Here is a 26,793-nt window from a genome sequence, read left to right as displayed (position 1 = left end):
GACAAATACTAAAGCACATCCTATGGAAGAGCAAACCGATGTCATCTCAGAGGTGGTTTAAAAAGTAAGAAAACTGAACCAAGAAATTAGAGCTGAATGGCTGTGAGGTTATTTCAAATGTGGAAAACGGGCTCATAATCTAAAATTCCAACTACCACTTTAAGATTACCAGGTCCCTTAGTAATCTTATGCAATGATGTGTTAAATTGTTTTTCTTATTTACTAAATAAACGGGAGAGCCAAGGATGCATGAAGAGTGTTTATAATGAGTTAGGCACAGCCCCAAATACAACTGAATTCTGATGCTGAGACACTGGATAGAGAGAAGAGATATCCTTTACTGAAACCTCAGGAATTAAGATTAATGCGAGTGGCCATTCTAACTGAGAAGATATGAAGATCGAAAATATTATCCCTTAAGGGATATGTTTTAGTGAATAGAAAAGAAGTATTTATAATCAGGTTCTTAGAAGTTTAATCATTCCTCCCATAAATTTATAAGCCTAACAACAGACTTCTTTGCATGGGAGGAAAGAGGGTGAGAAGTCTAGCCCCATGCCCAAATTACTCAATTTGAAATTAGTGAGATCTGGGACTTCCCTGGCAGTCCAGTGGTTAAGACTTCACCTTCCAATGCAGGGGGTGCGGGTCGGGGAGCTAAGATCCCACATGCCTCGGGGCCAAAAAACAAAACATAAAACAGAAGCAATATTGTAACAAATTCAATAAAGACTTTAAAAAACAGAAATTAGTGACATCTGTATCAATAATTCTAAGTTCTTCAATAAATAGTATTACATACAACAAGAACAAACTCCTGTGTGTATGGTATGCTCACTTAGACTGGGGAAGAAGAGGGGGCTAGTGAAGAAGGAGGTCATGGAGAAGAAAGGCCAACAAAGGAAACATAAGGAAGCAGTAGAAGGTGGAGAATAAGAAGAAAATGATATATTTGCAGTCACAGGTCTCCAGGAAATAATTTAAATCTAGTCTTACAGTTAAGTGTCAAAGAGTGATCAACCACAACGACCATTGACCTTCTTTCTCCCAGGGTGCTATAAAGACAGGGGAACTAATGAAATCAGTATTCTTTACTGCTCACCTGCCATAAACTTTAAGTGACCCTGGCCAAGGCTGAGTCAGTACACCTCTAGCATGGTGATTATAAGCATGGGCTCATGACCCAGATGGCCTGGGTTAGAATCCTGGCTCTGCCATTTCCTAGGAATGAAGTTTTTACCTTGCTGTGCCTCAGTTCCTCACCTGAAAAATAAGAATAGTACCTATCTCATAGGGTCGTTGAAAGGATGTAAACAGTTTTATAAACATAATACACTTAAAACAGTATCTGGCACATAAAAGTTTTATAAGCCACTTTGGAAGATAGTTTAGCAGTTTCTTACAAAACTAAACATACGCTTACCATACAATCCAGCAATTGCACTCCTTGGTATTTAACCAAATGAGCTGAAAACTTGTGTCCACATAAACGCTTGCACATGAATATTTATAACAGCTTTATTCATAATTGCCAAAACTTGGAAGCAACCAAGACGTCCTTCCGTAGGTGAATGGATAAATATACTGTGGTACATCCAGAAAGAAAAAAGAGAAAATGAGCTATAAAGCCATGAAAAGACATGGAGGAACCTTAAGTATATATTACTAAGTGATATAAACTTATATATAGTATAGCCCATATAAGCCTAAGAAGGCTACATACTGTTTGATTCCAACTATATGACACTCTGGAAAAAGCAAAACCATAGAGACAGTAAAATGATCAGTGGATTCTGGGGGGTTGGGGGAGAGGGAAAGATGAATAGGCAGAGCACAGAGGATTTTTAGGATAGTGAAACTATTCTGTATGATACTATAATGGTGGATACATGTCATTATACATTTGTCAAAACCCACAGGATGTATAACACCGAGAGTGAACCCTAATATAAATGATGGATGTGAACTGATAATGATGTGCCAATGTAGGTTCATTGACTGTAACAAATGAATCACCCTGGGTGAGGAATTTTGATCAAGCAGAAGCTGCATGTATGCGGGGGTAGGAGGTACACGGGAAATCTCTGTATCTTCCACACAATTTTGCTATGAATCTAAAACTTCTCTAAAAAAATTAAGTCTATTAAAGTTTATTTTGAAAAGGTAGTACTTTAGATTGACAATTAAGAAGACACTGTGGGGTGGTAGAATGAGACAGAGAAGGAATCTGATAACTATGTGCTAGCCTCAAATCTGCCATAATCAGGCTATGTGACTTAGGACAAATTTTCTTAGCTTTTCTGGACCCTATTTTGTCTACCTGTACAAAAAGGGGAGTAGAGCTCAGTGGGGCTTAACCTTGTTTGGGTTGCTCCCTTCCAGGCTACCCTCCACACAAGGATTATCTTCCTAAAAAATAAAAGCTGGTTATATTATTCCCTATTTTAAACTTCCTTTGCCTGGCCCCTCCCTCCAGGATAAAAGCCAAACTCTTTCTTAGGGTATATAGAGACCCTTCACAATTTGACCGTTTTGGCCACACTATTCTAATTTCCTTTCATTCTAGCCCATATTTCTTTTTTTTTTTTTAATTAACATTACTTTTCTGTTCTCAAATCACCTTATTTTTTTAAAATATTTATTTATTTATTTAGGCTGCGCCAGATCTTTTTTTTTTTAATTAATTAATCTATTTATTTATTTTTGGTTCCGTTGGGTCTTCGTTGCTGCGCGCGGGCTTTCTCTAGTTACGGCGAGTGGGGCTACTCTTGGTTGCGGTGTGCGGGCTTCTCATTGCGGTGGCTTCTCTTGTTGCAGAGCACGGGCTCTAGGCGCATGGGCTTCAGTAGTTGTGGCGCGTGGGCTCGGTAGTTGTGGCGCAGGGGCTTAGTTGCTCCGCGGCATATGGGATCTTCCCGGACCAGGGCTCGAACCCATGTCCCCTGCATTGGCAGGCGGATTCTTAACCACTGCGCCACCAGGGAAGCCCTGCACTGGGTCTTAGTTGCAGCACGTGGGCTCTTAGTTGTGGCATATGGACTTCTTAGTTGTGGCATGCATGCGGGATCTAGTTCCCCGACCAGGGATCGAACCCAGGCACCCTGCATTGGGAGGGCGGAGCCTTAGCCACTGGACCACCAGGGAAGTCCCTAGCCCATATTTCTTTACAAGTGCTTCTCAAAGTGTAATCTAAGGATCACCCTCTGTCAAATGCCTACGACAAAAGCAAATGCCTTTGCCCCAAATAAGGTTAGGATCTCAGGTGACAGGATACAAGAATCTACATGTTCACAAGATCTCCAGGTGATTCTGCCTCATGTGGCATTTGAAAACCATAACCCTTTATTTCAGCCACGCTGAAATCTCCCCCATTTCCCTGCCTGGAATGTCCTTCCCTGCCTTATCTACCTGGTAACATCTGCTTTTTAGCACAACTGTCACCTCCACTATGAAGCCTTGGGCCAATCCCCTAGGTAATTGGCTGTTCCCTCCTCTGTGCTTCTACAGCACTTAGTTCATCTCTCAGACAGTACTTAGTACCTACTGTATTGTACTTAGTACCTACTTACGTGTCTGTTTCTCCTACTATAATGTGACCTTGAAATCAGAGACTATGTTTTAATTTATTTTTACATCCCCAGCATCTAAGACATATAGATAACAATAAATGTTTGTTGAACAAATGAATGAATGGATAAAGATGAAGAACTAAAGTATTCATCTCACAAATATTTGAGTGCCTACAAAGTGGTAGGCACTATTCTGGTACAAGAAAGTAGCCAGAACTTTTTGCCTGTAAGACAATTAGAACCCTGGACACAGGGTTCTATTTTAAGCCTCTTTCAGCACTTTATCTGTGAAAACTTCCAAATGAGCCCCTTGTTTGTTTACTCATTCTTTAGGATAGAACCACTTGTCTGATGTTTACAAGTGGCATATGACAATGAATGGTAATGGGAAAGCACAATGTACTTAGTCTATTCCCATAAATGTGCTTCGGGAGTCCAGACTCAACTTCATAGTCACCTTCTCTTTATTGCTTTCTGGAGAACATAATATAAATTAAAGATTTTGCAAATGAGAAAACAGTAAATGAAGACAAAGCCAAAGTTATTCTGTCAATAAATACTTTAATGAGAACCGAGGTCTGTAACATAAATAGCAGTAACTGCCCTGGCCTATGCCTTCTGCTCTAGCCCAAGTCTGGGGCTAACAAACTACATTTAACCCACATTTGAAGAGAAGGTCATTTTGAGTGTCATCCATCAGTATCCATCTTCACAGAAGATACCAATCTGGGGCCAGAGTCTCAATGTTAATACTTCCTCTCAGGGAAAAGTTCACATGGCAACACAAACACATGAGCAATTTTGAACCATCCTATCGTTCTTCCATCAGGAGGGCCTTGGGAGACCAATGGTTCAGTAAGCACTTACAACTTTGTCAAAATACATTAGAACACAGAAAAAGGGAAAAGAAGAGTAGAAAGGTTGGCAGGGCTTGACTCACATATAATTCAGTCCTTAGATTTGAAGCCTCTTGAGCTGCTCGTACGTAATAAAAAACTGAAGAGTAAGTCATGGAAGATCACTGGGATGATACTGAAAGTCAAACCCGGTTCTAAAATTGTGCATTGCATTCTCTTAAATTGAGGTACTTAGTCTGTGCTATTCTAAGTTGCATTTGCTTAGAAGTCTTTTTTAAAACAATATCTGGCAAATCAAGCATGTGTTGAGTGCCCACCATGTGCCAATTTTGATTGTTGGCATTTAGCAATATAAACATATTAAAATTCTAACATACTTATATTCTTCAGGGGCAAACAGGCCACACACACACACACACACACACACACACACACAGACACACACAACTATCCAAGAACATCAATGACATATAATTCAGTGCTAGAGTAACTGTTACAGACATTAGGTGATCAGAGGAATCCCAAGGAGGGAGGGAGATACTATCTCCCTTAACCTATAGACTCCACAAGGGCAAGGATTACTTTTCAACCCTGAAGTGCTCACCACTGTACAAACACCACCACACACACTATCCAACTCATGGCTCTGCCCATAGGAGGCACTCAAACACAGCTAAAGGAAGGAGGGTCATTCATGAGGAAAGAGCCCTGCTTCGCTCTGGATTCTTTTGCTCTATGAGTGTTTTCTGTCTTATTATTTCCCCAGCTATTTTAGTCATACACTTAGGGGTAGGAAATATGGACTACCTCAGCATGGACCTTCCTGTGGACATCTCCTAGCAGGGTTTCCCAAAACTTCCTAGCCCCTTCCAGATTTGGCTGTGTTTGTTGTTGTTGTTTGTTTTAAAGAGGAAAAGAAACTTTGGCATTTCTTTTCTAATCCCTTTAGTTTGTATTAGACTCCAACTGAAAGCCATTTCTGTACTTAGTTCCACCCGCAGTGGTCACCATTAGAATGCTTGAGTAGATTCTCACTTGCCTAAAGGCTTCAATAATCAAATTTTCCTTCCTATAACCTAGAATTACCTGGGAGCTTGAAGCATTTACTTTCATTCTCATGTTCCAAAAGGATACAATGATGTTCCAGGGTCCAAGTCGAAGCCAGTTTGGCCAAAATCCTTTATAGAGTGCAAAAAAGCCCTCATGTTTCCACATCTGAGGGAAAGATATAATAAAAAAATAAGAGTGAATTCTCCTTACACTTTACCTCTGACAATTATTTTTATTTTAGTACTCATCTTCCATGCCCCTCCCCAACAACTTAGAATCCATGAATGGTCCTTTTTCTAAAGACATACATTTTGTGTTCTAAATCCACCCACCCACTCATTCAACAAATATTTACTAAGCACCTACAATATGCAAGGTACTCTTCTCCATTTTGAGATAATAGTAATAATAGTAAACAAGAGAGAAAGTGTCTGTGGTAGCCAGCCTCCAAGATGGACCCCGATGAAAGCCAACTCTAGTTATTCACACCCTTGTGTAGTCCCTCCCACAGCATATCAGGATTGGTCTGTGTCACCAATAGAGTATGGCAGTAGTGAACGTATGTCACCGCCAATGCTATGCTATAAAAGACATTTTGTATATAATAAGGTTTTGGGGCTTCCCTGGTGGCGCAGTGGTTGAGAATCTGCCTGCCAATGCAGGGGACACGGGTTCGAGCCCTGGTCTGGGAAGATCCCACATGCCGCAGAGCAACTAAGCCCGTGTGCCACAACTACTGAGCCTGCGCATCTGGAGCCTGTGCTCTGCAACAAGAGAGGCCGCGATAGTGAGAGGCCCGCGCACCGCGATGAAGAGTGGCCCCCGCTCGCCACAACTAGAGAAAGCCCTTGCACAGAAACAAAGACCCAACACAGCCATAAATAAATAAATAAATAAATAAATAAATAAATAAATAAATAAAGCTCAGCTATTTAAAAAAAAACAACAAAAAACATTCGCATTATAGGGGTCCCAGAAGGAGAAGAGAGAGAGAAAGGACCCGAGAAAATATTTGAAGAGATTATAGTCGAAAACTTCCCTAACATGGGAAAGGAAATAGCCACTCAAGTCCAGGAAGTGCAGAGAGTCCCAGGCAGGATAAACCCAAGGAGAAACACGCCGAGACACATAATAATCAAATCGACAAAAATTAAAGACAAACAAAACTTACTGAAAGCAACAAGGGAAAAACGACAAATAACATACAAGGGAACTCCCATAAGGTTAACAGCTGATTTCTCAGCAGAAGCTCTACAAGCCATAAGGGAGTGGCACGATATATTTAAAGTGATGAAAGGGAAGAACCTACAACCAAGATTATTCGACCTGGCAAGGATCTCATTCAGATTTGACAGAGAAATCAAAAGCTTTACAGACAAGCAAAAGCTAAGAGAATTCAGCACCACCAAACCAGCTCTACAACAAATGCTAAAGGAACTTCTCTAAGTGGGAAACACAAGAGAAGAAAAGGACCTACAAAAACGAACCCATATAGCACAGGGAGATCAGCTCGGTGCTTTGTGACCACCTAGAGGGGTGGGATAGTGAGGGTGGGAGGGAGACACAAGAGGGAGGAGATACGGGGATATACGTATACATATAGCTGATTCACTTTGTTATAAAGCAAACTAACACCATTGTAAAGCAATTTTACTCCAATAAAGATGTTAAAAAAAAAACCAAACCAATAACAATTAAGAAAATGGTAATAGGAACATACATATCGATAATTACCTTAAACGTGAACGGATTAAATGCTCCAACCTAAAGACACAGGCTAGCTGAATGGATACAAAAACAAGACCCATATATATACTGTCTACAAGAGACCCACTTCAGACCTAGGGACACATACAGACTGAAAGTGAGGGGATGGAAAAAGATATTCCATGCAAATGTAAATCAAAAGAAAGCTGGAGTAGCAATACTCATATCAGATAAAATAGACTTTAAAATAAAGAATGTTACAAGAGACAAGGAAGGACACTACATAATGATCAAGGGATCAATCCAATAAGAAGATATAACAACTATAAATATCTACGCACCCAACACAGGAGCACCTCAATACATAAGGCAACTGCTAACAGCTATAAAAGAGGAAATCGACAGTAACACAATCATAGTGGGGGACTTTAACTCCTCACTTACACCAATGGACAGATCATCCAGACAGAAAATTAATAAGGAAACACAAGCTTTAAATGACACAACAGACCAGATAAATTTAATTGATATTTATAGGCCATTCCATCCAAAAACAGCAGATTACACTTTCTTCTCAACTACACATGGAACATTCTCCAGGATAGATCACATCCTGGGTCACAAATCAAGCCTTGGTAAATTTAGGAAAACTGAAATCATATCAAGCATCTTTTCCAACCACAACGCTATGAGATTAGGAATCAATTACAGGGAAAAAAACGTAAAAAACACAAACATATGGAGGCTTAACAATACGTTACTAAATAACCAAGAGATCACTGAAGAAATCAAAGGGGAAATTAAAAAAATACCTAGAAACAAATAACAAGGATAACACGACGACCCAAAACCTATGGGATGCAGCAAAAGCAGTTCTAACAGGGAAGTTTATAGCAATACAATCCTACCTCAAGAAACAAGAAAAATCTCAAATAAACAACCTAACCTTACACCTAAAGCAATCAGAGACAGAAGAACAAAAAACACCTAAAGTTAGCAGAAGGAAAGAAATCATAAAGATCAGATCAGAAATAAATAAAAAAGAAATGAAGGAAACAATAGTAAAGATCAATAAAAGTAAAAGCTGGTTCTTTGAGATGCTAAACAAAATTGATAAACCTTTAGCCAGACTCATCAAGAAAAAGAGGGAGAGGACTCAAATCAGTAGAATTAGAAATGAAAAAGGAGAAGTTACAACAGACACTGCAAAAATACAAAGCATCAAAAGAGACTACTACAAGCAACTCTATGCCAATAAAATGGACAACCTGGAAGAAATGGACAAATTCTTAGAAAGGTATAACCTTCCAAGACTGAACCAGGAAGAAATAGAAAATATGAACAGACCAATCATAAGTAATGAAATTGAAACTGTGATTAAAAATCTTCCAACAAAGAAAAGTCCAGGACCAGATGGCTTCACAGGTGAATTCTATCAAACATTTAGAGAAGAGCTAACACCCATCCTTCTCAAACTCTTCCAAAAAATTGCAGGAACACTCCCAAACTCGTTCTATGAGGCCACCATCACCCTGATACCAAAACCAGACAAAAATACTACAAAAAAAGAAAATTACAGACCAATATCACTCATGAATATAGATGCAAAAATCCTCAACAAAATACTAGCAAACAGAATCCAACAGCACAGTAAAAGGATCATACACCATGATCAAGTGAGATTTATCCCAGGGATGCAAGGATTCTTCAATATATGCAAATCAATCAATGTGATACACCATATTAACAAACTGAAAAATAAAAACCATATGATCTCAATAGATGCAGAAAAACCTTCTGACAAAAATTCAGCACCCTTTTTTGGTAAAAACTCTCCAGAAAGTGGGCATAGAGGGAACCTACCTCAACATAATAGAGGCCATATATGACAAACCCACAGCAAACATCATTCTCAATAGTGAAAAACTGAAAGCATTTCCTCTAAGATCAGGAACAAGACAGGGATGTCCACTCTCGCCACTATTATTCAACACAGTTTTGGACGTCCTAGCCACGGCAATCAGAGAAGAAAAAATAAAAGGAATACAAATTGGAAAAGAAGAAGTAAGACTGTCACTGCTTGCAGATGACATGATACTATACATAGAGAATCCTAAAGATGCCACCAGAAAACTACTAGAGCTAATCAATGAATCTGGTAAAGTTGCAGGATACAAAATGAATGCACAGATATCTCTTGCACTCCTATACACTAATGAAAAATCTGAAAGAGAAATTAAGGAAACATTCCCATTTACCATTGCAACAAAAATTATAAAATACCTAGGAATAAACCTACCTAAGGAGACAAAAACCTGTATGCGGAAAACTATAAGACACTGGTGAAAGAAATTAAAGATGATACCAACAGATGGAGAGATATACCATGTTCTTGGATTGGAAGACTCAATATTGTGAAAATGACTATACTACCCAAAGTAATCTACAGATTCAATGCAATCCCTATCAAATTACTAATGGCATTTTTTACAGAACTACAACAAAAAATCTTAAAATTTGTATGGAGACACAAAAGACCCCGAATAGCCAAAGCAGTCTTGAGGGAAAAAAATGGAGCTGGAGGAATCAGACTCCCTGACTTCAGACTATACTACAAAGCTAGAGTAATCAAGACAATATGGTACTGGCACAAAAACAGAAATATAGATCAATGGAATGGGATATAAAGCCCAGAGATAAACCCACGCACCTATGGTCACCTTATCTTTGATAAAGGAGGCAAGAATATACAGTGGAGAAAAGACGGTTTCTTCAATAAGTGGTGCTGGGAAAACTGGACAGCTATATGTAAAAGAATAAAATTAGAACACTCCCTAACACCATACACAAAAATAAACTCAAAATGGATTAGAGAGCTAAATGTAAGACCAGAAACTATAAAACTCTTAGAGGAAAACATAGGAAGAACACTCTTTGACATAAATCACAGCAAGATCATTTTTGATCCACCTCCTAGAGTAACGGAAATAAAAACAAAAATAAACAAATGGGACCTAATGAAACTTAAAAGCTTTTGCAAAGCAAAGGAAACTACAAACAAGACAAAAAGACAACCCTCAGAATGGGAGAAAATATTTGCAAACAAATCAATGGACAAAGGCTTAATCTCCAAAATATATAAACAGCTCATGCAGCTCAATATTAAAAAAACAAACAACCCAATCCAAAAATGGGCAGAAGACCTAAATAGACATTTCTCCAAAGAAGACATACAGATCTCCAAGGAGCACATGAAAAGCTGCTCAACATCACTAATTATTAGAGAAATGCAAATCAAAACTACAATGAGGTATTACCTCACACCAGTTAGAATGGGCATCATTAGAAAATCTACAAACAACAAATGCTGGAGAGGGTGTGGAGAAAAGGGAACCCTCTTGCACTGTTGGTGGGAATGTAAATTGATACAGCCACTACGGAGAACAGTATGGAGGTTACTTTAAAAACTAAAAACAGAACTACCATATGACCCAGCAATCCCACTACTGGGCATATACCCAGAGAAAACCATAATTCAAAAAGACACATGCACCCCAGTGTTCACTGCAGCACTATTTACAATAGCCAGGTCATAGAAGCAACCTAAATGTCCATCAACAGATGAATGGATAAAGAAGATGTGGTACACATATACAATGGAATATTACTCAGCCATAAAAAGGAACGAAATGGAGTCATTTGTAGAGACGTGGATGGATCTAGAGACGGTCATACGGAGTCAAGTAAGTCAGAAAGAGAAAAACAAATATCATATATTAACGCATACATGTGGAATCTAGAGAAATGGTACAGATGAACCGGTTTGCAGGGCAGAAATTGAGACACAGATGTAGAGAACAAACGTATGGACACCAAGGGGGGAAAGTGGCAGGGGGTGGTGGTGGTGGTGTGCTGAATTGGGCGATTGGGATTGACATGTATACACTGATGTGTATAAAATTGATGACTAATAAGAACCTGCTGTATAAAAAAATAAATAAAATAAAATTCAAAAATTCAAAAACAAAAGAATTAAATGACAAATAATGCATACCAAAGGTCATAAATTGATGATTGTATTGAATTTCACCAACAGAAACAGTTCCTGTTTAATGCATAAATATCTATTAAGTAACTCCTGTGTGTTAGGCATTGTATTCTACATTGAAAAAAATGTTATTTTGCCTTCCCACTGGTGAAGTGAAACCCACCAGTATACTAAAAAATGAATATTTGGATAAGACAACAATATGAGAATCCAGACGTCTAAATATCCCTTATCCCATCCTATAGATTAAGAACACTCAATACGATTATCCTTATTAATCATTTTTAAAGCAAATAGTAACAGAATAAGGGCACTATTTATGGAAACATAGTGGTAATATGCTTGCCCCAATGGATCATCAGCAAATGCTATAGGTCTCAGACCAAAATTGATGTTGGAAAATTGTGAAAATCAACCAAAATAAATCCTGGATACAGATAACCTAGAATCATAGACTGCTAAGATAAGGCACCTGAGAGATACAACCAAACCCCATCACCTCTCACCTGGAACTGGTCTACAATCTCCACCGAGAAGCCAAAGCAATCTTTTAAAATTATAAATCAGATAGTCACTTTCCTGTTTAAAGCTCTCCAATGAATTCCCAGTGGATTTCATTCTAACTGCAAATTTTCTTTAATGACCTACATGATTTAGCCCCTGCCTCTCTCTCCAGTTTCATTTCCTACTACTTTTTCCTTCATTCATCACATGCAGTCATACCAGCCTTGTTTTTAACCCTTGAACATGTCCAACTCATTCCCAACTCATGGCCTTTGTACCCACTCCCTCTTTTTGGAATGCTTTTCTCTCAGATCTTCTCGTGGCCACCTTCTTCTCATCATTCAGACCTCTGCTCAAATGTCACCTCCTCACAGCCTTTCCCTGGCCATCCTAGCTGAAGTAGTTCCCCACCACTATCACCAAGTCACTACGTCATTATGCTGTGTTAGTTTCTTCATAGTACTTACTTCCATCTGAAGTTATACTGTTTATTGGACTTCCCTGGTGGTCCAGGGGTTAAGACTCTGCACTCCCAATGCAGGGGGCATGGATTTTATCCCTGGTCGGGGAACTAAGATTCCGCATGCTGCACAGCGTGACCAAAAAAAGATTTGGAATAATGAAATTACACTGTTTATTACCTGTGTGTTTATTGTCTGTCTCCCTCAACTAGAATGTAATCTCCAGAAAAGCAGGGACCATGTTGGTCTTCTGCACCATTCTATCCCACCACGTAACACTGTCCGGCACAGTAAAGTCTCCACTAAATATCTGAATAAATATTTGTTGAGTAAATGAACACACAAACTTTTACACACACACACACACACACACACAGCCTCTAACACTCTCATGAGCCATATGAATCCTTGTAGAGCTCCAAAACAGGGACTAACTTCTTCCAAACATTAGAACTGGGATGCACACTTTTTGGCTTGAGGCAGTTGAGTGAAAACAAGCAAGAACTTCTGTAGATACACAGAGACAAGAGGCTACTTCATGAAGTTATACATTCATTCAACAAATAATTTGCTGTGGATAAAGTGATAAACAAGATGCATATAGCCCTGCCTTCACGGAACTTAGAGTCTACTGGGCAGACAGCCATTAAAAGCAATTACAATTGACTTTGAACAATGCAGGTATTTAGAGGCACCGACCCTCCATGCAGTCAAAAGTCCTCGTATAACTTATTTTCAGCCCTCTACATCCAGAGAGTCAACGAACCACAGGTTGTGCAGTACCGTAGTATTTACTCTTGAAAAAAATCTGCATATAAATGGACCCGTGCAGTTCAAACTCATGTTGCTCAAGGTTCAACTAGACAATAAAATGTAACAAATGTGATACAGCCATACAGCAGAATATTACCCAACCATAAAAAGGAACAAAGTACAGGCATACCTCATTTTATTGCACTTCACTTTACTATACTTTGCAGATAGTGGATTTTTAACAAATTGAAGGTTTGTGGCAACCCTGCATGGAGCAAGTCTATCAGCACCATTTTTCCAACAGCACTTGCTCATTTTATATCTCTCTGTCACTTTTGGTAATTCTCGTCATATTTCAAACTTTTTCATTATATTATATTTGTTATGGTGATCTGTAATCTTTGATGTTACTATTGCAAAGAAATGACTCACTGAAGGCTCAGATGATGGCTAACATTTTTTAGCAAATCAAGGTATGTACATTGTTTTTTTTAAGACAATACTAATGCACACTTCATAGACTACTGTATAGCATAAACATAATTTTTACATGCACTGGGAAACCAAAAAGTTCATGTGACTCGCTTTATTGCGACATTTGCTTTATTGTGGTGGTCTGGAAGCATACCTCTGAGGTATGCCTGTACTGATACATGCTACAGCATGGATGAACCTTGAAACATTATGATAAGTGAAATGAGCCAGTCAAAAAGCTCACATATTGTATGATTCCATTTATATAAGATATCCAGAATAGGCAAATCTACAGAGATAAAAGTACATTAGTAGTTTCTTAGGGCTGGGAAGATAGGGAGGTAATAGCTAAAGGGCACAGGGTTTCTTTCTGAGGTCATGAAAATGTTCTAAAGTTGACTGTGGTGATGATGGTTGCACATATCTGTGAATATACCAAAAGCCTATTCACTCTGAATAGGTGAATTTTATGAATTTCATGAAGTTAAAAAAACATCAAAAAATATGTTTTTTAAAATATATTAAATGCTATGACAGAGCAAGTATATAAAACTACATACACATACACAGTTTAATGGTCAGGGAAGGCCTTTATGAAAAAATAATGCAATCTGAAGAATGAGTAGAAGCTAGCCGTCTAATGAAGTATATGGCATGGGTGAAAACTTGGGAATGAAAGAAAAGTCTAGTACTAGAACTTGTTCAGTATGTCTGGAATACAGAATAAAGGTAGCAAAGATAAGGCTGTAGAGGTAAAAAGGGGTCAAATCATATGGACCTTGCATCAGAGAGAAGCCATTCAAGGGTTTTAATATAGAGGTACAGGATGAGATTTGCAGCTGCTCATTTCTACGTCAGAGATGAATGCATAATTTCATTCACCAAAGTGTTATGGCACTCTTATAGATAAAATAAAAAAGTATGATGACAATAAAGAGCAAAGTTGTTTTAAAGAATTTTAATAGCAAGTAAGTGAATGAGTGAGTAAATGTAAGTACTTAAAGGTTACTGTCAACATGAAAATATGTTTCTGACAATATCATACAGCATAGTGGTTACAAGTATAAACTCTGGAATCAAACAAACCCTGATTTAAATCCCAGATCTGCCACTTATTAGGTGTATAATCTTGGGTAAATACTTAGCTACTCTGAACCTGAGTTCTCTCCTGTATAAAATGGCAAAGATATTATCCACTCTATAGGGTTGCTGGGAGTTAAAGGATATACTCTAGTGTGTGGTACATAATAAGCAGTCAATAAATGCTATTACTATATTATTATACCCTCTACCTCCTTTTAGCCAACCTTCTTGAAAGAGTATTTTGTACTTGTCTACTTATCCTCACTGCCTATGTGTTTATCTGTCTTTTCCTATTAGAATTAAAATGTCACGAAGGCCAGGACTTTTTTGTTCACCAACCTAGAACAGTGCCTAGCACAGAAGACACAAACCCTTAGATTAATGGTTTTCAACCTTGGGCGAACATTGCAATCACCTGAGGAGTTTTCAAAATACTGACAACCTGGCTCCCACCCCAGGCATTCTGAGGTCATTGGTTTAAGGTAGGTGCAGAAGCTGTGAATGTTCCCCAGGTGACTGCAGTGTGCATCTAAGATTGAGAACAACTGTCTCCACAAAGCCAGTGTGATCTATTTAAAATGTAAATCTGACCTGATTAAAATCTTTCAATAGCTCCTCATCAAGTAAAAGAATAAGTCCAAGCATCTCAGCATAGCATTCAATATCCTTTATAACCTAACTAACCCTCAGCCAACAACATGAGGAAGGCACCACAGTGTGAAGAAGGTTGGGTTGAAGTCAATGGTCTAAGTTGAAATCCCAGCTCTCCCACTTACTAGCTGTGAAACCTTGGGCAGGTTAGTTAATCTCTTAGCACTTCAGTATGCTGTAATGGTGAGGATTAAATGAATGAATACATGTAAGTCTCATTAGGACAGTCCCCGATACACAGTAAAGCACTCAACAGATGTGAGTTACTATTATTTTAGATGCCTCCTTCTACAGGAAACCTATCCCAAACTTCCAAATTGGACTAAAATTTCCTCCCATAGACCCCTGAGTTTATCACTTGACAAGATGTGTTGATTATCTGTTTGTATACATGTGGTACACTGTAATTTTTCTGTACATACTAAAATGGTGCCTGATAGATAGTAGTTGTTAACTAAACTGAGAAACCATATGACAGTATCATATTTTAGCTCCAAATTTGTTTTTTGTAGAAGTATTATCACGAATGATTATATAATACATAATACATGTATGATATTCAGCTTCCTACAAACACAACATAGCAGAAACTTTCAAAGCCAAACTGTGAACAACAGCACAATGCTGAACGGAAACCAAGTACCAGATTTTCTATTATAGCATCTCTGCCTTGTCTGAAATGGGCAAATGTGGGATATGTTAAGTCCTTTCTACCAGTAATTCTACATGGTGCTATTGATAAAAGTATCCTGCAGTCTTAAGCATTCAAACTGGAATAATAATATTAAGGACCACTGTGCATCAGCAGATTGCCAAGGAGACAGCTTTCCTACCTAGGAATTACTCTGAGAGGCTACTAAAAATAGACATAATGATTCTTCCATCTTCAGAATGAAATGCAGCAACTAAGAATAAGGACTGCAAGAAGGTCTGAGACATCAAAGAAAATTAAAAATACAATCCAAGTTCACAGTGTGTGTACCTTTAAAATACCATCCAAAGTGCCCTTGTAGAGGTCCACATGTCCCACAATTGCCCTCTGGTTCATCATGCGAGTTCGAACCACATCAACTGGATTGGAAGCCAGAGCCCCAGCCAAGCCGCACGTAAAGCTGGAACTAAAGATAAAAACTTTAAGAAGATAGACTGCCCCACTTGCACCTCTGCCCGCTTAAACTGAAATTAGTCCAAACATAAATGTACAATGAGTCAGACTCATCAGATAAAACCTGGCACTTGCCCTTTCATTACAATCTAAAGAGAAAGAAAATCTTTACTAATCTTTACATTATTCAAAAGTTGTCCCCTTCACTTTTCAATCCAAAATTCAGATAGCCTTTTTTTTTTAAGGGGACAGTTTATAAGTCTAGCAAGTTCCCTAAGCAGGAAGTATTATGCATCATCTATTAGTTATGTAAATTTTTCAAACCACAGCATCATATGCCAAAGGTATTTGAGTAGTAAAATATCATAAAAGTTGCAAGATGAAGAAAACATAGGATGAAATTAGCAACAGTCTTCAGCCCAAAACTGTGGTTTTGTTTCACAGGCCCTATAAAATTTCACCCTTTTATTCTGTTTCTCATTGAGAAAATTTGCTTTCTGATCCAAAATTAACCAAAGCAAATAAAAGATGAGTTTATTAGATACAGAGGCTGTGTATGAACAAATGCAAATCCTACAGACATCTGATAGGCTACTGTATTAGACACTGCCCCCAAGTACCAAAGTGCCCATAGCATCTGGAATCTCTGTACCTGTATCAGAAGGCTTGAAGTTCTGGTGATGAGAGAGAAAAAGGTATTTAGACCATATGTACCCATTATCAATTCTACATGAGGACTTCAGTGAAAGATGCTTTTTGTGCTTAAAGTACTGAATATATGGAATGAGTACAACCTATCATACTTACACAAAGTGAGTTAAGATTGTGTCTCCCATCACCCCTGACAATATTAAGTGCTTCTTCGTAATGTCATAGACTGGTAGCTCTACTCCCACAACGATGGCAGCCCGCTGAGCAGTTGGGACAACACCCTACAAAACATAAGTGACATGAGACACCAAGGAAATACACTGGTAGCGACATAAGTCTAAAAGTGAACAAAGTAAGTCAGGAATTTAAAAATAACAGAAAAAATCCAAGTCTGAAGTATAGGAGTTATTACTCCTTCAAATCAATAGCTAATACCGGAACATTTATAAATTCCCAATTCACTTACTGTACTAAAAAATAAAATCATTGATATGACACCCAAAGCACAAGCAATGAAAGAGAAAATAGATAAATGGGACTTTATCACAATTAAACATTTTTGTGATTCAAAGGATACCATCAAGAAAGTGAAAAGACAACCCACACAATGGGAGAAAATATTTGCAAATCATATATCTGGACTAGTATATATCATATATTATATATGGACTAGTATCCAAAATAAAGAACTCTTACAACTCAATAATAAAAAGACAAACAACCCAATTAAAAAATGGGCAAAAGATCTAATAGACATTTCCCCAAAGAAGATATACACTTATACACTGCTGGTGGGAATACAATATAGGGCAGCCACTGTGATAAACACTTTGGCAATTCCTCAAAAGTTAAACAGACTTTTACATGACCCAGCAATTTCACATCTAGATACATACCCAAGAAAATTATAAACATATATTTATGCAAAAACTTGTGCATGAATGTTCATAACAGCATTATTCATAATAGCCAAAAAGTACAAACCACCCAAATGCTTATTAATTGATGAAGGGATAAACAAAATGTGGTATATACATACAATGGAATTATTATTCAGCCATAAAAAGGAATGAAGTACTGATAAATGCTAAAACATAGATGAAACTTAAAAACAGTACGTTAAACTAAAGACGCTAGTCATAAATGCTACATATTGTATAATTCCATTTACATGAAATGCCAGAATTGGTAAATCTATAGAGACAGAAACTAGATTAGTGGTTGTCTAGGTCTGGGAAGGTTGGAGGTCATGGGAAGTGACTATTAATGGATATGGGGTTTCTTTTTGTGGTGATAAAAATGTTCTACACTTAGACAGTGGTGATGGTTGCACAAGTCTTTGGATATCCAAAAAACATTAAATTGTACACTTTAAGATGGCAAATTTTTATGGTATATGAATTATCTCAATAAAGATGTTATTAAAAATAAAACCATGAAGCAAAAGTCAGTAGGGAGAGGAGAACTTTCAAGTTTATTTCACAGAATTTAGGATGTGCAGAAAGGACACACTAGGATGACTGCAAAGGTATGATGCAGCTAGGGAGAAGGCCAAGGCAAAGGAGTACCTCCTTATGAGTCCTCCTGTGATAACACTATCAGCTTTTCACTCACTAGTACAGTATTCCTATCACAGCTCACGTTACAACACAGGACTGCCAGAGCATTAAAAGTCCTGCTTTTGAAGAATATGAATGACACAAGAAAATGTCTATAACGTTGAAGAAGGTAAGACATAAAATTATTTATAGTATTATTCTAACTTTAGGGGAAAAGGCATACACACACATGCCAAATTTTTGTAAAAATTTTCACAAGGAATGTTTTACTTTTACAATTGTGTTTAAATTTAAATATCATTTAAAAAACTGAAAATAACATACCATGGGGAACAACTGCTTTCTGTGATACCTGTTATAATTAAAGAGTTCAATCATCTCTAAATTCCCAAACTCCATTTATAAAGTGGAAGTGATGTAGCTGTGCTGTCATCAGGAGATGTTTGATTCTGCTGATCAGGCTGGCTGGCCCAGCAGTACCTTCCTCTCTGATCCTTCCACCTGCTCAACTCTGTTAGAAGATGGCCTCAGAAGACTAATTTGGTGAACCGTAAGGCCCCACGGGCTGAATTCAGGTCACAGACATGTTTTGTGTGGCCTACACAGTGTTTCTTAGAAGGCTGAATTAGCTGTCAACATAAAACAAAAACAAAACCACAGGAATGGATATTTCACACAGGAATGCAAATTTCCAGCTTCTCTTGAAAGCCCAGAAAATTTGGCCACACTGGACTCAACGTGGTGCATGACAGCAATGAACAGGGCAAGTGCTCTCCTGTTCACTACTCTACTGTCTGTCTAACTCTGACCTAAGTGCCAGTTACTCTTTATTACTGTACTCCTGTTGTTATTTCTTACAATGGAGTTCGGAAGAAAGTGAAGTGTTTCCAGTGAAAGTGAAATGTTTCCAGTACCCATGTTACAATCAAAGCAGGAAAATAAAATACAGACATGTGTTTGAAGAAAAATGTAAACATATTTCCTTGTTGAAATGAAAAAAAGATTCCCATATTTTAATATGTAAATAATACATGTCTGTGTCAAAAGAATACATAACACAATATACTTCACTTCTCCTTACATGCCTGGATGAAGTAAATAGCCTGGATCATAAAAGTAGCTATGTTCAGTTCCTCAAAAAATTAAACATAGAATTACCATACAATCCAGCAATCCTACTTTTGGGTATATACACAAAAGAATTGACATCAGTCTTGAAGAGGTATCTGCACATCCATGTTCACAGCAGCATTATTCACAAGAGCCAAGATATAGAAACAAACTAAATGTCCATTAATGTATGACTGGATTAACAAAATGTAGTATACGCATATAATGGAACGTTATTCAGCCTTAAAAAGGAAATTCTGACACATGTGATAACATGAATGAACCTGGAGGACATTATGCTAAGTGAAATAAGCCAGTAATAAAAAGACAAACAGTGTATGATTCCACTTATATGAGGTACCCAGAACCATCAAATTCATAGAGAGATAATAAAAGGATGGTGGCCAGGAGCTAGGGGAAGAGGAAATGCGGAGTTGTTGTTTAATGGGTACAGAGTTCCAGTTTTGCAGGATGAAAAGAATTCTGGAGACTGGTTGCACAAAAATGTGATATTTTATATGTATTTTACCACAATTAAAAGATTATTTTAATTAAAAACAAAGTAGCTATGTTCCCCTGACAAAATCTCCAATTCTATTTATTGTTCTGTCTTTGTCTTTTCCTTAGCCTTAGTTTGTGAAAAAAGTTCTAGTTAGTTCCATTTTCTGGTTTTAAATTAGACTAACCAAGAAAGTGTACCTTGGGACTTCCCTGGCGGTCCAGTGGTTAAGACTCCACACTTCCACTGCAGGGGCGCGGGTTCGATCCCTGGGCAGGGAACTAAGATCCCGCATGCCGTGCAGTGTGGCAAAAAAAAAAAAGAAAGAAAGAAAGAAAGAAAAAGGAAAAGAAAGTGTACCTCCAAGTGCTTTTTATCAAAAAGCAAACGTCAAGGATCATTAACGGATGCTAAGATCATTTAAGGTCATTAAGTAATAGGATATATGCACGTTGTTAGAATATTACCCTACAAATTACTTGCTAATTGCAAAGGGGAAAAAAAACGTACCTTTTACTATGATAAGACCTGGTAGGCATCATCTTAACAAGTAAACGAACTTGGCATCACCAATTTTGGGACAAACTAACATTTTGTGTCTCTTGCTGTGATGCATATGAAATAGTGTCATCTATGAAGTTCTCTTACCAGAAATGTTTAACATGCATCTAATCAAGCCAACAGATCTAACTTCTAGCTTACAGGAAATACAGGGGAAATGCAAGGAAGCATTTTATATAAGAAAACTGACCTGATCTCATCAATAAAGGAAATTTGAATATGGACTAGGTATTAGATATTAGGGACTTATTAATTTTCTTAGGTGTGACAATGGTATTGTTATTATGTAGGAGAATGTCCTTATTCTTAGGAGATGCATAATGACGTACTTAGGGGAGTACCATGATGTCTGCAACTTCCTTTCAAATAGTTTAGGAAAAAAAGGAAAGAGAGAGACTCATTAGATATTTAAACAACAAAAAAAAGAGAGTGTGCACGTGTGTGTGTGTGTGTGTGTGTGTGTATGGGTATATGTGTACATGTGTGTATATACATAAGTAGATAAAGCAAATAGGGCCAAACTTTGAGTCATTTAATCCAGGTATGTAGGTGTTCATTGTTCTGTTCTTCCAACTTGTCTGTATGTTTGAAAATTTTTATAGTAAGTAGTTAGGGAAAATTATAAAGAAATAATAAAAGCAAAGCTCTCTCTTTTAAGAGTCTATTAATGGATTTCCCATTCTACTCTCTACTACTAGTAGTCTTATTTAATATTACAAACTTAAGTGATTAAAACTGGATAAAAAATTACAGGAACAAAAATGTTTTAAAAAGTATAGATAGAAGACTGGAAGATAATACGACAAAATGTTAACAGTGATATCTCTAGCTAGTGGGACTACTGGATATTTTTATCTTTTATATATTTTCTCAACATTTTATAGTACATCTTTTACCTTTTATAATGTTAAAAAAGTTGTTTTAGGCAATAACTTTTGATCATAAGCACTACAGAGACTACCATAAACATACATTGCTGTGTTAATACAAAACTGGCAAAAATATATATTGAAAAATTAAACTCACTGTGAATTTGAACAAACCAAAATGGCTATCTCAAACAATATAACTTCTCTCACACATACAATCCCCAAACATTAAGCAGAAATAAAGACGACTGATAAGTTTTGGTCCTTTCATAGCTGATAAGGAGCTTCTTACCTTATTTTTTAGGTTACCAAGAATCTTACATAGTATAAGGTGACAATTCACAATTTTATGGCTTTATATAAAAGGTAATCTTTGCAAATTCTAGCAACTGTGTAAAGAATAATACCAAGAAAAGAGTACTCACCCTCCACAGACCCCTGGTACCTTCTTGTTGGTATATATCAATGAAGCTGCCAATCATGCTGCCTTGGAACAAGCTTCCTTGAGCCTGCATTCGAATCTAAAATCGGAAGAGGTGAACATTTTATTTTGACAGAGAACCAAAATGAGATGATTCACTCATTTAAAATGAAGAAAACAGTATTTGGGAATTAAAAATCAGCTTACTATTATGATGAAATTAATGACTTAAGCTACATATAGAAAGAACGTAATTTGTGTCAAAGTATATTTTATAAAGACGATTTTTATCAGCCTCACATTCCTCATACTAAGTCCATCATTTCTGGAGTTGGAAGAAAATTTGGGGAAAAGAAAGAATGAGTACTCTGTGGGGGTAGAAAATAATCCATTTAAACTATGATTAGTTTAGTAAAAAACTATAAACAACCTATATGTCCAAAAATAACAACAAAGGATTAGTTGCATAAACTATGATACATCCATTTAAGGGAATACTATGCAGCCATAAAATTTTATTGTAGAATAATATTTGTGGATATTGGAAAATGTCAACAATTAATTGCTAAATAGAAAAAGCAGGTTGCAAAGCAGTATATGTATGGTATATCATTTTTATCAAAAACATGTAGACTTAAAAATAACCATATGTTCAACAAAGAGACTGACTGAACATACACACCCAAATGTTGACAGTGGCTTACGTCTAAGTGATGAAGCTCCAAGTGGGCATTTTTCTCTTTTGTGTTTTTTTCCTGCCTTCCACTTTTTACTACATTGAACATGCATTGCTTATTGAAGTATAAAAAGCAGAAAAAAGTTTAAAAATATAATTTAATGCTTACAAGACCTTAAATTGAGTTTTACTTGTAAAAAGCATGATACTGTATTCTGCAAAGTAGCCTTTGAGAGGCACAAGAAAGGAGATACAGCATTAAAAGGCCATGTAAAAGATTTGGTACAATTTCCCACCGACTGCACATATAGATCATAGTAGTCAGTCACTAAGTACTAGTGGCCCAAATGTAGGCCTGATTTTCATGAAGCACAACTCTAGGTTTTAATAAATGTTCTTGGTAAGTCATGTTACAGCAGCATGTTTTTATGCGGAAAGTCAACTGCTACTACTAAGAGTTTTGAAATAAAACCTAAACAAAATTAAAATGGAATAGAAACTATCACAAAGACAAATTGAAACCACAAATATCCTATGGTAAGTAGAAGACTTCTTTATGCAGGTGATTCCTGACCAGGGCTGGGATGAGGGTGAGGCAAGTGTGGCACTTTCCTTAGGCACAAAATGTAGTGGGGGGGGTGATGTAAAAAACCTCAGTAATCCAGATAAATAATATCTTAATGTGATATTTTTAAAAATCAAAATTAATGCACAAAAACCCATGATGAACCAAGTATCAAAATTGTAATTAAAGACAGGATCCAACAGGGCAGGATTAGAGTGAGTGAGATGGATTGTACAAAATATTGCTATTTTGTTCATCATGAATTTTTCACATTCATTTTAATTTTTGAAAACTATTGCATAAAAATGTTATTTCTCTTGATTATTGAGTTTTTTGGCACACCCTTACATTTTGCACCCAAGGGGAGCATCTCCCTTGTCCTAGTCTTGGCCCTGTTCCTGAGCAGTCCTGAAGGATAAATTCATGAGGAAAGGGGGAAAAGGCATTGCAGGCAAAAAGAGAACTACATACACAAAGGCAAGGAAGCGGCACGTAGTTCAGAGAAAGATCTATTCAAGGATAAATGAAAGGATTAAACAGCCCAACTGTGATTATAACTCCTATATAGGATTGTGACTACCCCCGACCCTCCACGTCCCAGCACCACTCACCACTCAGCCCTACCTAAGGATATGAAAGGAAGAGGGAGATTGTAGCATTGGTCAATGGTTGTAATTGTACCAGACAGGTCAGAGCAACAGGAAATTGAAGTGAATCACTTATATGATTAAGTTTAGGATCCTGATGGATAACAAAGGAAGTTTTAGGGAACTAAATATTATTGTTCTTGAAAAGCACATTCTAACCAGTGTAATTATATTGCAAATATTTTAGAGTTTTAGGATATAGTCAATTATCTTCAAAATACTTGCTCTGTAAATCTAAAGTGATATAAAAATTCTGTAGCTAAAGTATTCTCAATTTAACCCAGAAATATCATTTCATATCGTTTCTTCATCAACCACCACTGGTTTCTTTCATGTGTGTTGTTTTTCAAGTCACTCTCTTGGTTCTCAAAACTCTGAATCACAATAGATCTCCCCTCCACCGACCTAGCCACTTGTGGTTTCAAATAAATAAAACATATGTTCTCTTACTTTTTTTTCACACATTCCCCCTAAAATGATTTTTAAAAACTTGGGATCCTCTTACACATTTTAATCATATATTTAGTGCTTTTAATTATCATAAGTTTAAATGAGTTAATAAGTAAAAAATGTTAACCATTTTATCTCAAAAATAAGATGCAGATTGCTATTATTAGATTAAGTTAGATTATTAGATTAAATAAGATATAGATTGATATTATTGATATTATTAAATAAATGTTTCATTCTGAATTTTGATAAAATCTGAAAGAAATTCAATTATGTTGTAAAAAACTCAGCACCACTAACCTATACTGTTCTGGTTCTGAATTCAGAATATCTCTAATAGGCCAAAATATATCATTTTAAAGCCAAATCTCGTCCTTAATAGAAATATGGATAAGACAGGAAAAGATAGCGACATTATAGATTTACGGTATTTCAATTAGTTATTAAAGGAGGCTTTTCTAAAAACTGTATTTCAATTTATCCCTTTGTCTGATACTCCAGGTTACACCACAGGTCAATATACCATACTATGATTTGGAATGGGTGGGGGAATGTGCCTTTCTTTTGTAAAGTGGGGCAAGGGCTGTTCTAAACACAAGCTCATTTTCAGATCAGTTTTTGAGAAGGGTACAAAGAAAGTAAGGGATCTGGAAATTGATTCCCTTAAAATTGCATAGCCCCCTTGGAAAGAACCTATAAAGGTTTGCATACTCTAGTTTGAAGACCAATGGATTAATGCACATCATAATAAATTGACTACTATTTATTAAGCATCAACTACCTACCAAGTACAATGATAAACAGTTTACATATATTATCTTTAATCCTTAACAACCCTATGCAATACATACTGAGTTATCTTCATTTTACAAATGAGGAAACTGAGGCTTAAAGCAGTTAAGTGATTTGCCCAAGGTTTTACAGCTGGCAAGTGACAGAGTGGGGATCTGAGCCCAAATCTGACTCAAAGTTCATGCTCTTTTCGTGTCACACTGCATACATCCAACGCTGCCAGACTTCTCTTACCTTTAGCACATCGGTGGGATTGGCTATAGTGGAAGATATCACTCCTGACACTACCCCACATATCATATTAATTAAAAGAGTTTCATCTGTAAAAATGAACAAAAAAAAGAAAGGTCTGCTTGTAAGAGGTACCAGTTTCCGAGAACAGAGTGCTGAGCTATCAGAGAAAGGGAACCATGTCAGAGAACTGACTATAGAAATGAACCACAAAGCTTATGAAAATAAAGAAACTCAAATATTTCTAGGTTCCAAATCAGTACTGAAACATATAAAATTAAAATAAATATTTCTAAAACACCCTGGAATATATCCTGTTATTCTGTATAACTGCCAATATTCCATATAAATTCAGAATGTGCTATTTCTCCTTCAATCATTTCAAACATCTAAAGAAGAAAATTTTTAAGTCTTTTTCTGGAGAATCATCAACTCTAAAGACTCAGGAACCGAATGTTAAAGGATAAAATCTTATGTCTAATAGGAAAAAAAATACCTAAATATTAATTTTAATTGGCCATATTATCTACTAGCCTCTATTTATTGACAGAAGATTTTTGTAGTTAAATGTGAAAAACTAGTCATTTGGAACTAAATCCTCTCAGCTAGAAAAAAGAACAAAGAAACCACAGAGCATATTGTTCTAAAATTCAATCTTCACCACGCTGCCTCACCATAACGAGCCTACAAATTAAAAACTAGGTAAACCCAAGTGAAGAATCTGTGAAAGGAAATTATTTTAGGACTAGAATCCTTCAGGATCCTCAAAGAAGAGGCTCCAGAAAAAGTTGACTTAGACAATAAAGCAATTCAAAGGACATTACTAACCGAAAAGCTCTCCAGCTGTCCCCAACTATGCAACAGCCTCAGGCCTGTAGTAAAATAACCATTTTAGTATAGTATCCAGCTGAAAAAGCTACAGCAGCAAATAGAGAGACATATGGTAATGCTGAATGTGGGTTAAGGTGGCCATATTTTATATATATATAAAACTACTCTACCTGACCAAAGCTTATCAAAACCCACAGCTAGAGGATTCCTTATAGTTGAAGTCCTCTTGTAGATGAGGACAGCATTAATTTTCTGAACAAGTTTGCTCCATGTTCTCTCTGTGATGACCAGAAGCCTTTTTTTGTTCGTTTGATAGGAAAAGGGACAAACTTGAAGAGCAGGTCCCTCTAACCTATACATCACCTCTGCAAGGATTAATCCCAAATCAGTACAAGCTTATTTTGTCCTTGCAATGACTGTTACCCATTCTCAGGCACCCTGTGATGAACACTTCTCATTAAGCATGATTTCAACAATCCCTTTGAGTGTTACCTCAAAAGAGAATGAGGAGTCTTATACTGACCTTCTAAACGTTCTACAAATAATCTCTTCAAGCTCTGGTAAATGCCAATTTTAATGGTGCCATATGATGCCTGTCTCAGTAAAGCAGGAGCGATTCTGCCAGAAAGAAGGAAAGAAAAAGAAAGTCAGTTACACTTAACATGCACT

General features: G+C 36.9%; 1 protein-coding gene across 1 annotated transcript in view; it reads right to left on the bottom strand.

Annotated features, from left to right (window-relative positions):
• Positions 1-4,123: 4,123 nt before the first annotated feature.
• The window catches only part of SLC25A14 (solute carrier family 25 member 14), a 32,345-nt gene continuing 9,675 nt past the window's right edge, over positions 4,124-26,793 (bottom strand). Inside the window, exons 4-10 of the mRNA XM_061177934.1 lie at positions 26,648-26,742; positions 25,297-25,382; positions 21,937-22,032; positions 17,070-17,194; positions 16,140-16,275; positions 5,561-5,641; positions 4,124-4,565 (exon numbers count right to left, since the gene is read on the bottom strand). Of these exons, the coding sequence (XP_061033917.1) occupies positions 4,524-4,565; positions 5,561-5,641; positions 16,140-16,275; positions 17,070-17,194; positions 21,937-22,032; positions 25,297-25,382; positions 26,648-26,742 (661 nt within the window). The 3' untranslated portion in view covers positions 4,124-4,523. The remainder of the gene's footprint in view (positions 4,566-5,560; positions 5,642-16,139; positions 16,276-17,069; positions 17,195-21,936; positions 22,033-25,296; positions 25,383-26,647; positions 26,743-26,793) is intronic.

This window comes from Eubalaena glacialis, chromosome X (assembly GCF_028564815.1).
Source record: "Eubalaena glacialis isolate mEubGla1 chromosome X, mEubGla1.1.hap2.+ XY, whole genome shotgun sequence".
Classification (NCBI taxonomy): domain Eukaryota; kingdom Metazoa; phylum Chordata; class Mammalia; order Artiodactyla; family Balaenidae; genus Eubalaena; species Eubalaena glacialis.
Note: the sequence above shows the minus strand (reverse complement) of the source record. Positions and strands in the feature narration are given on the sequence as shown.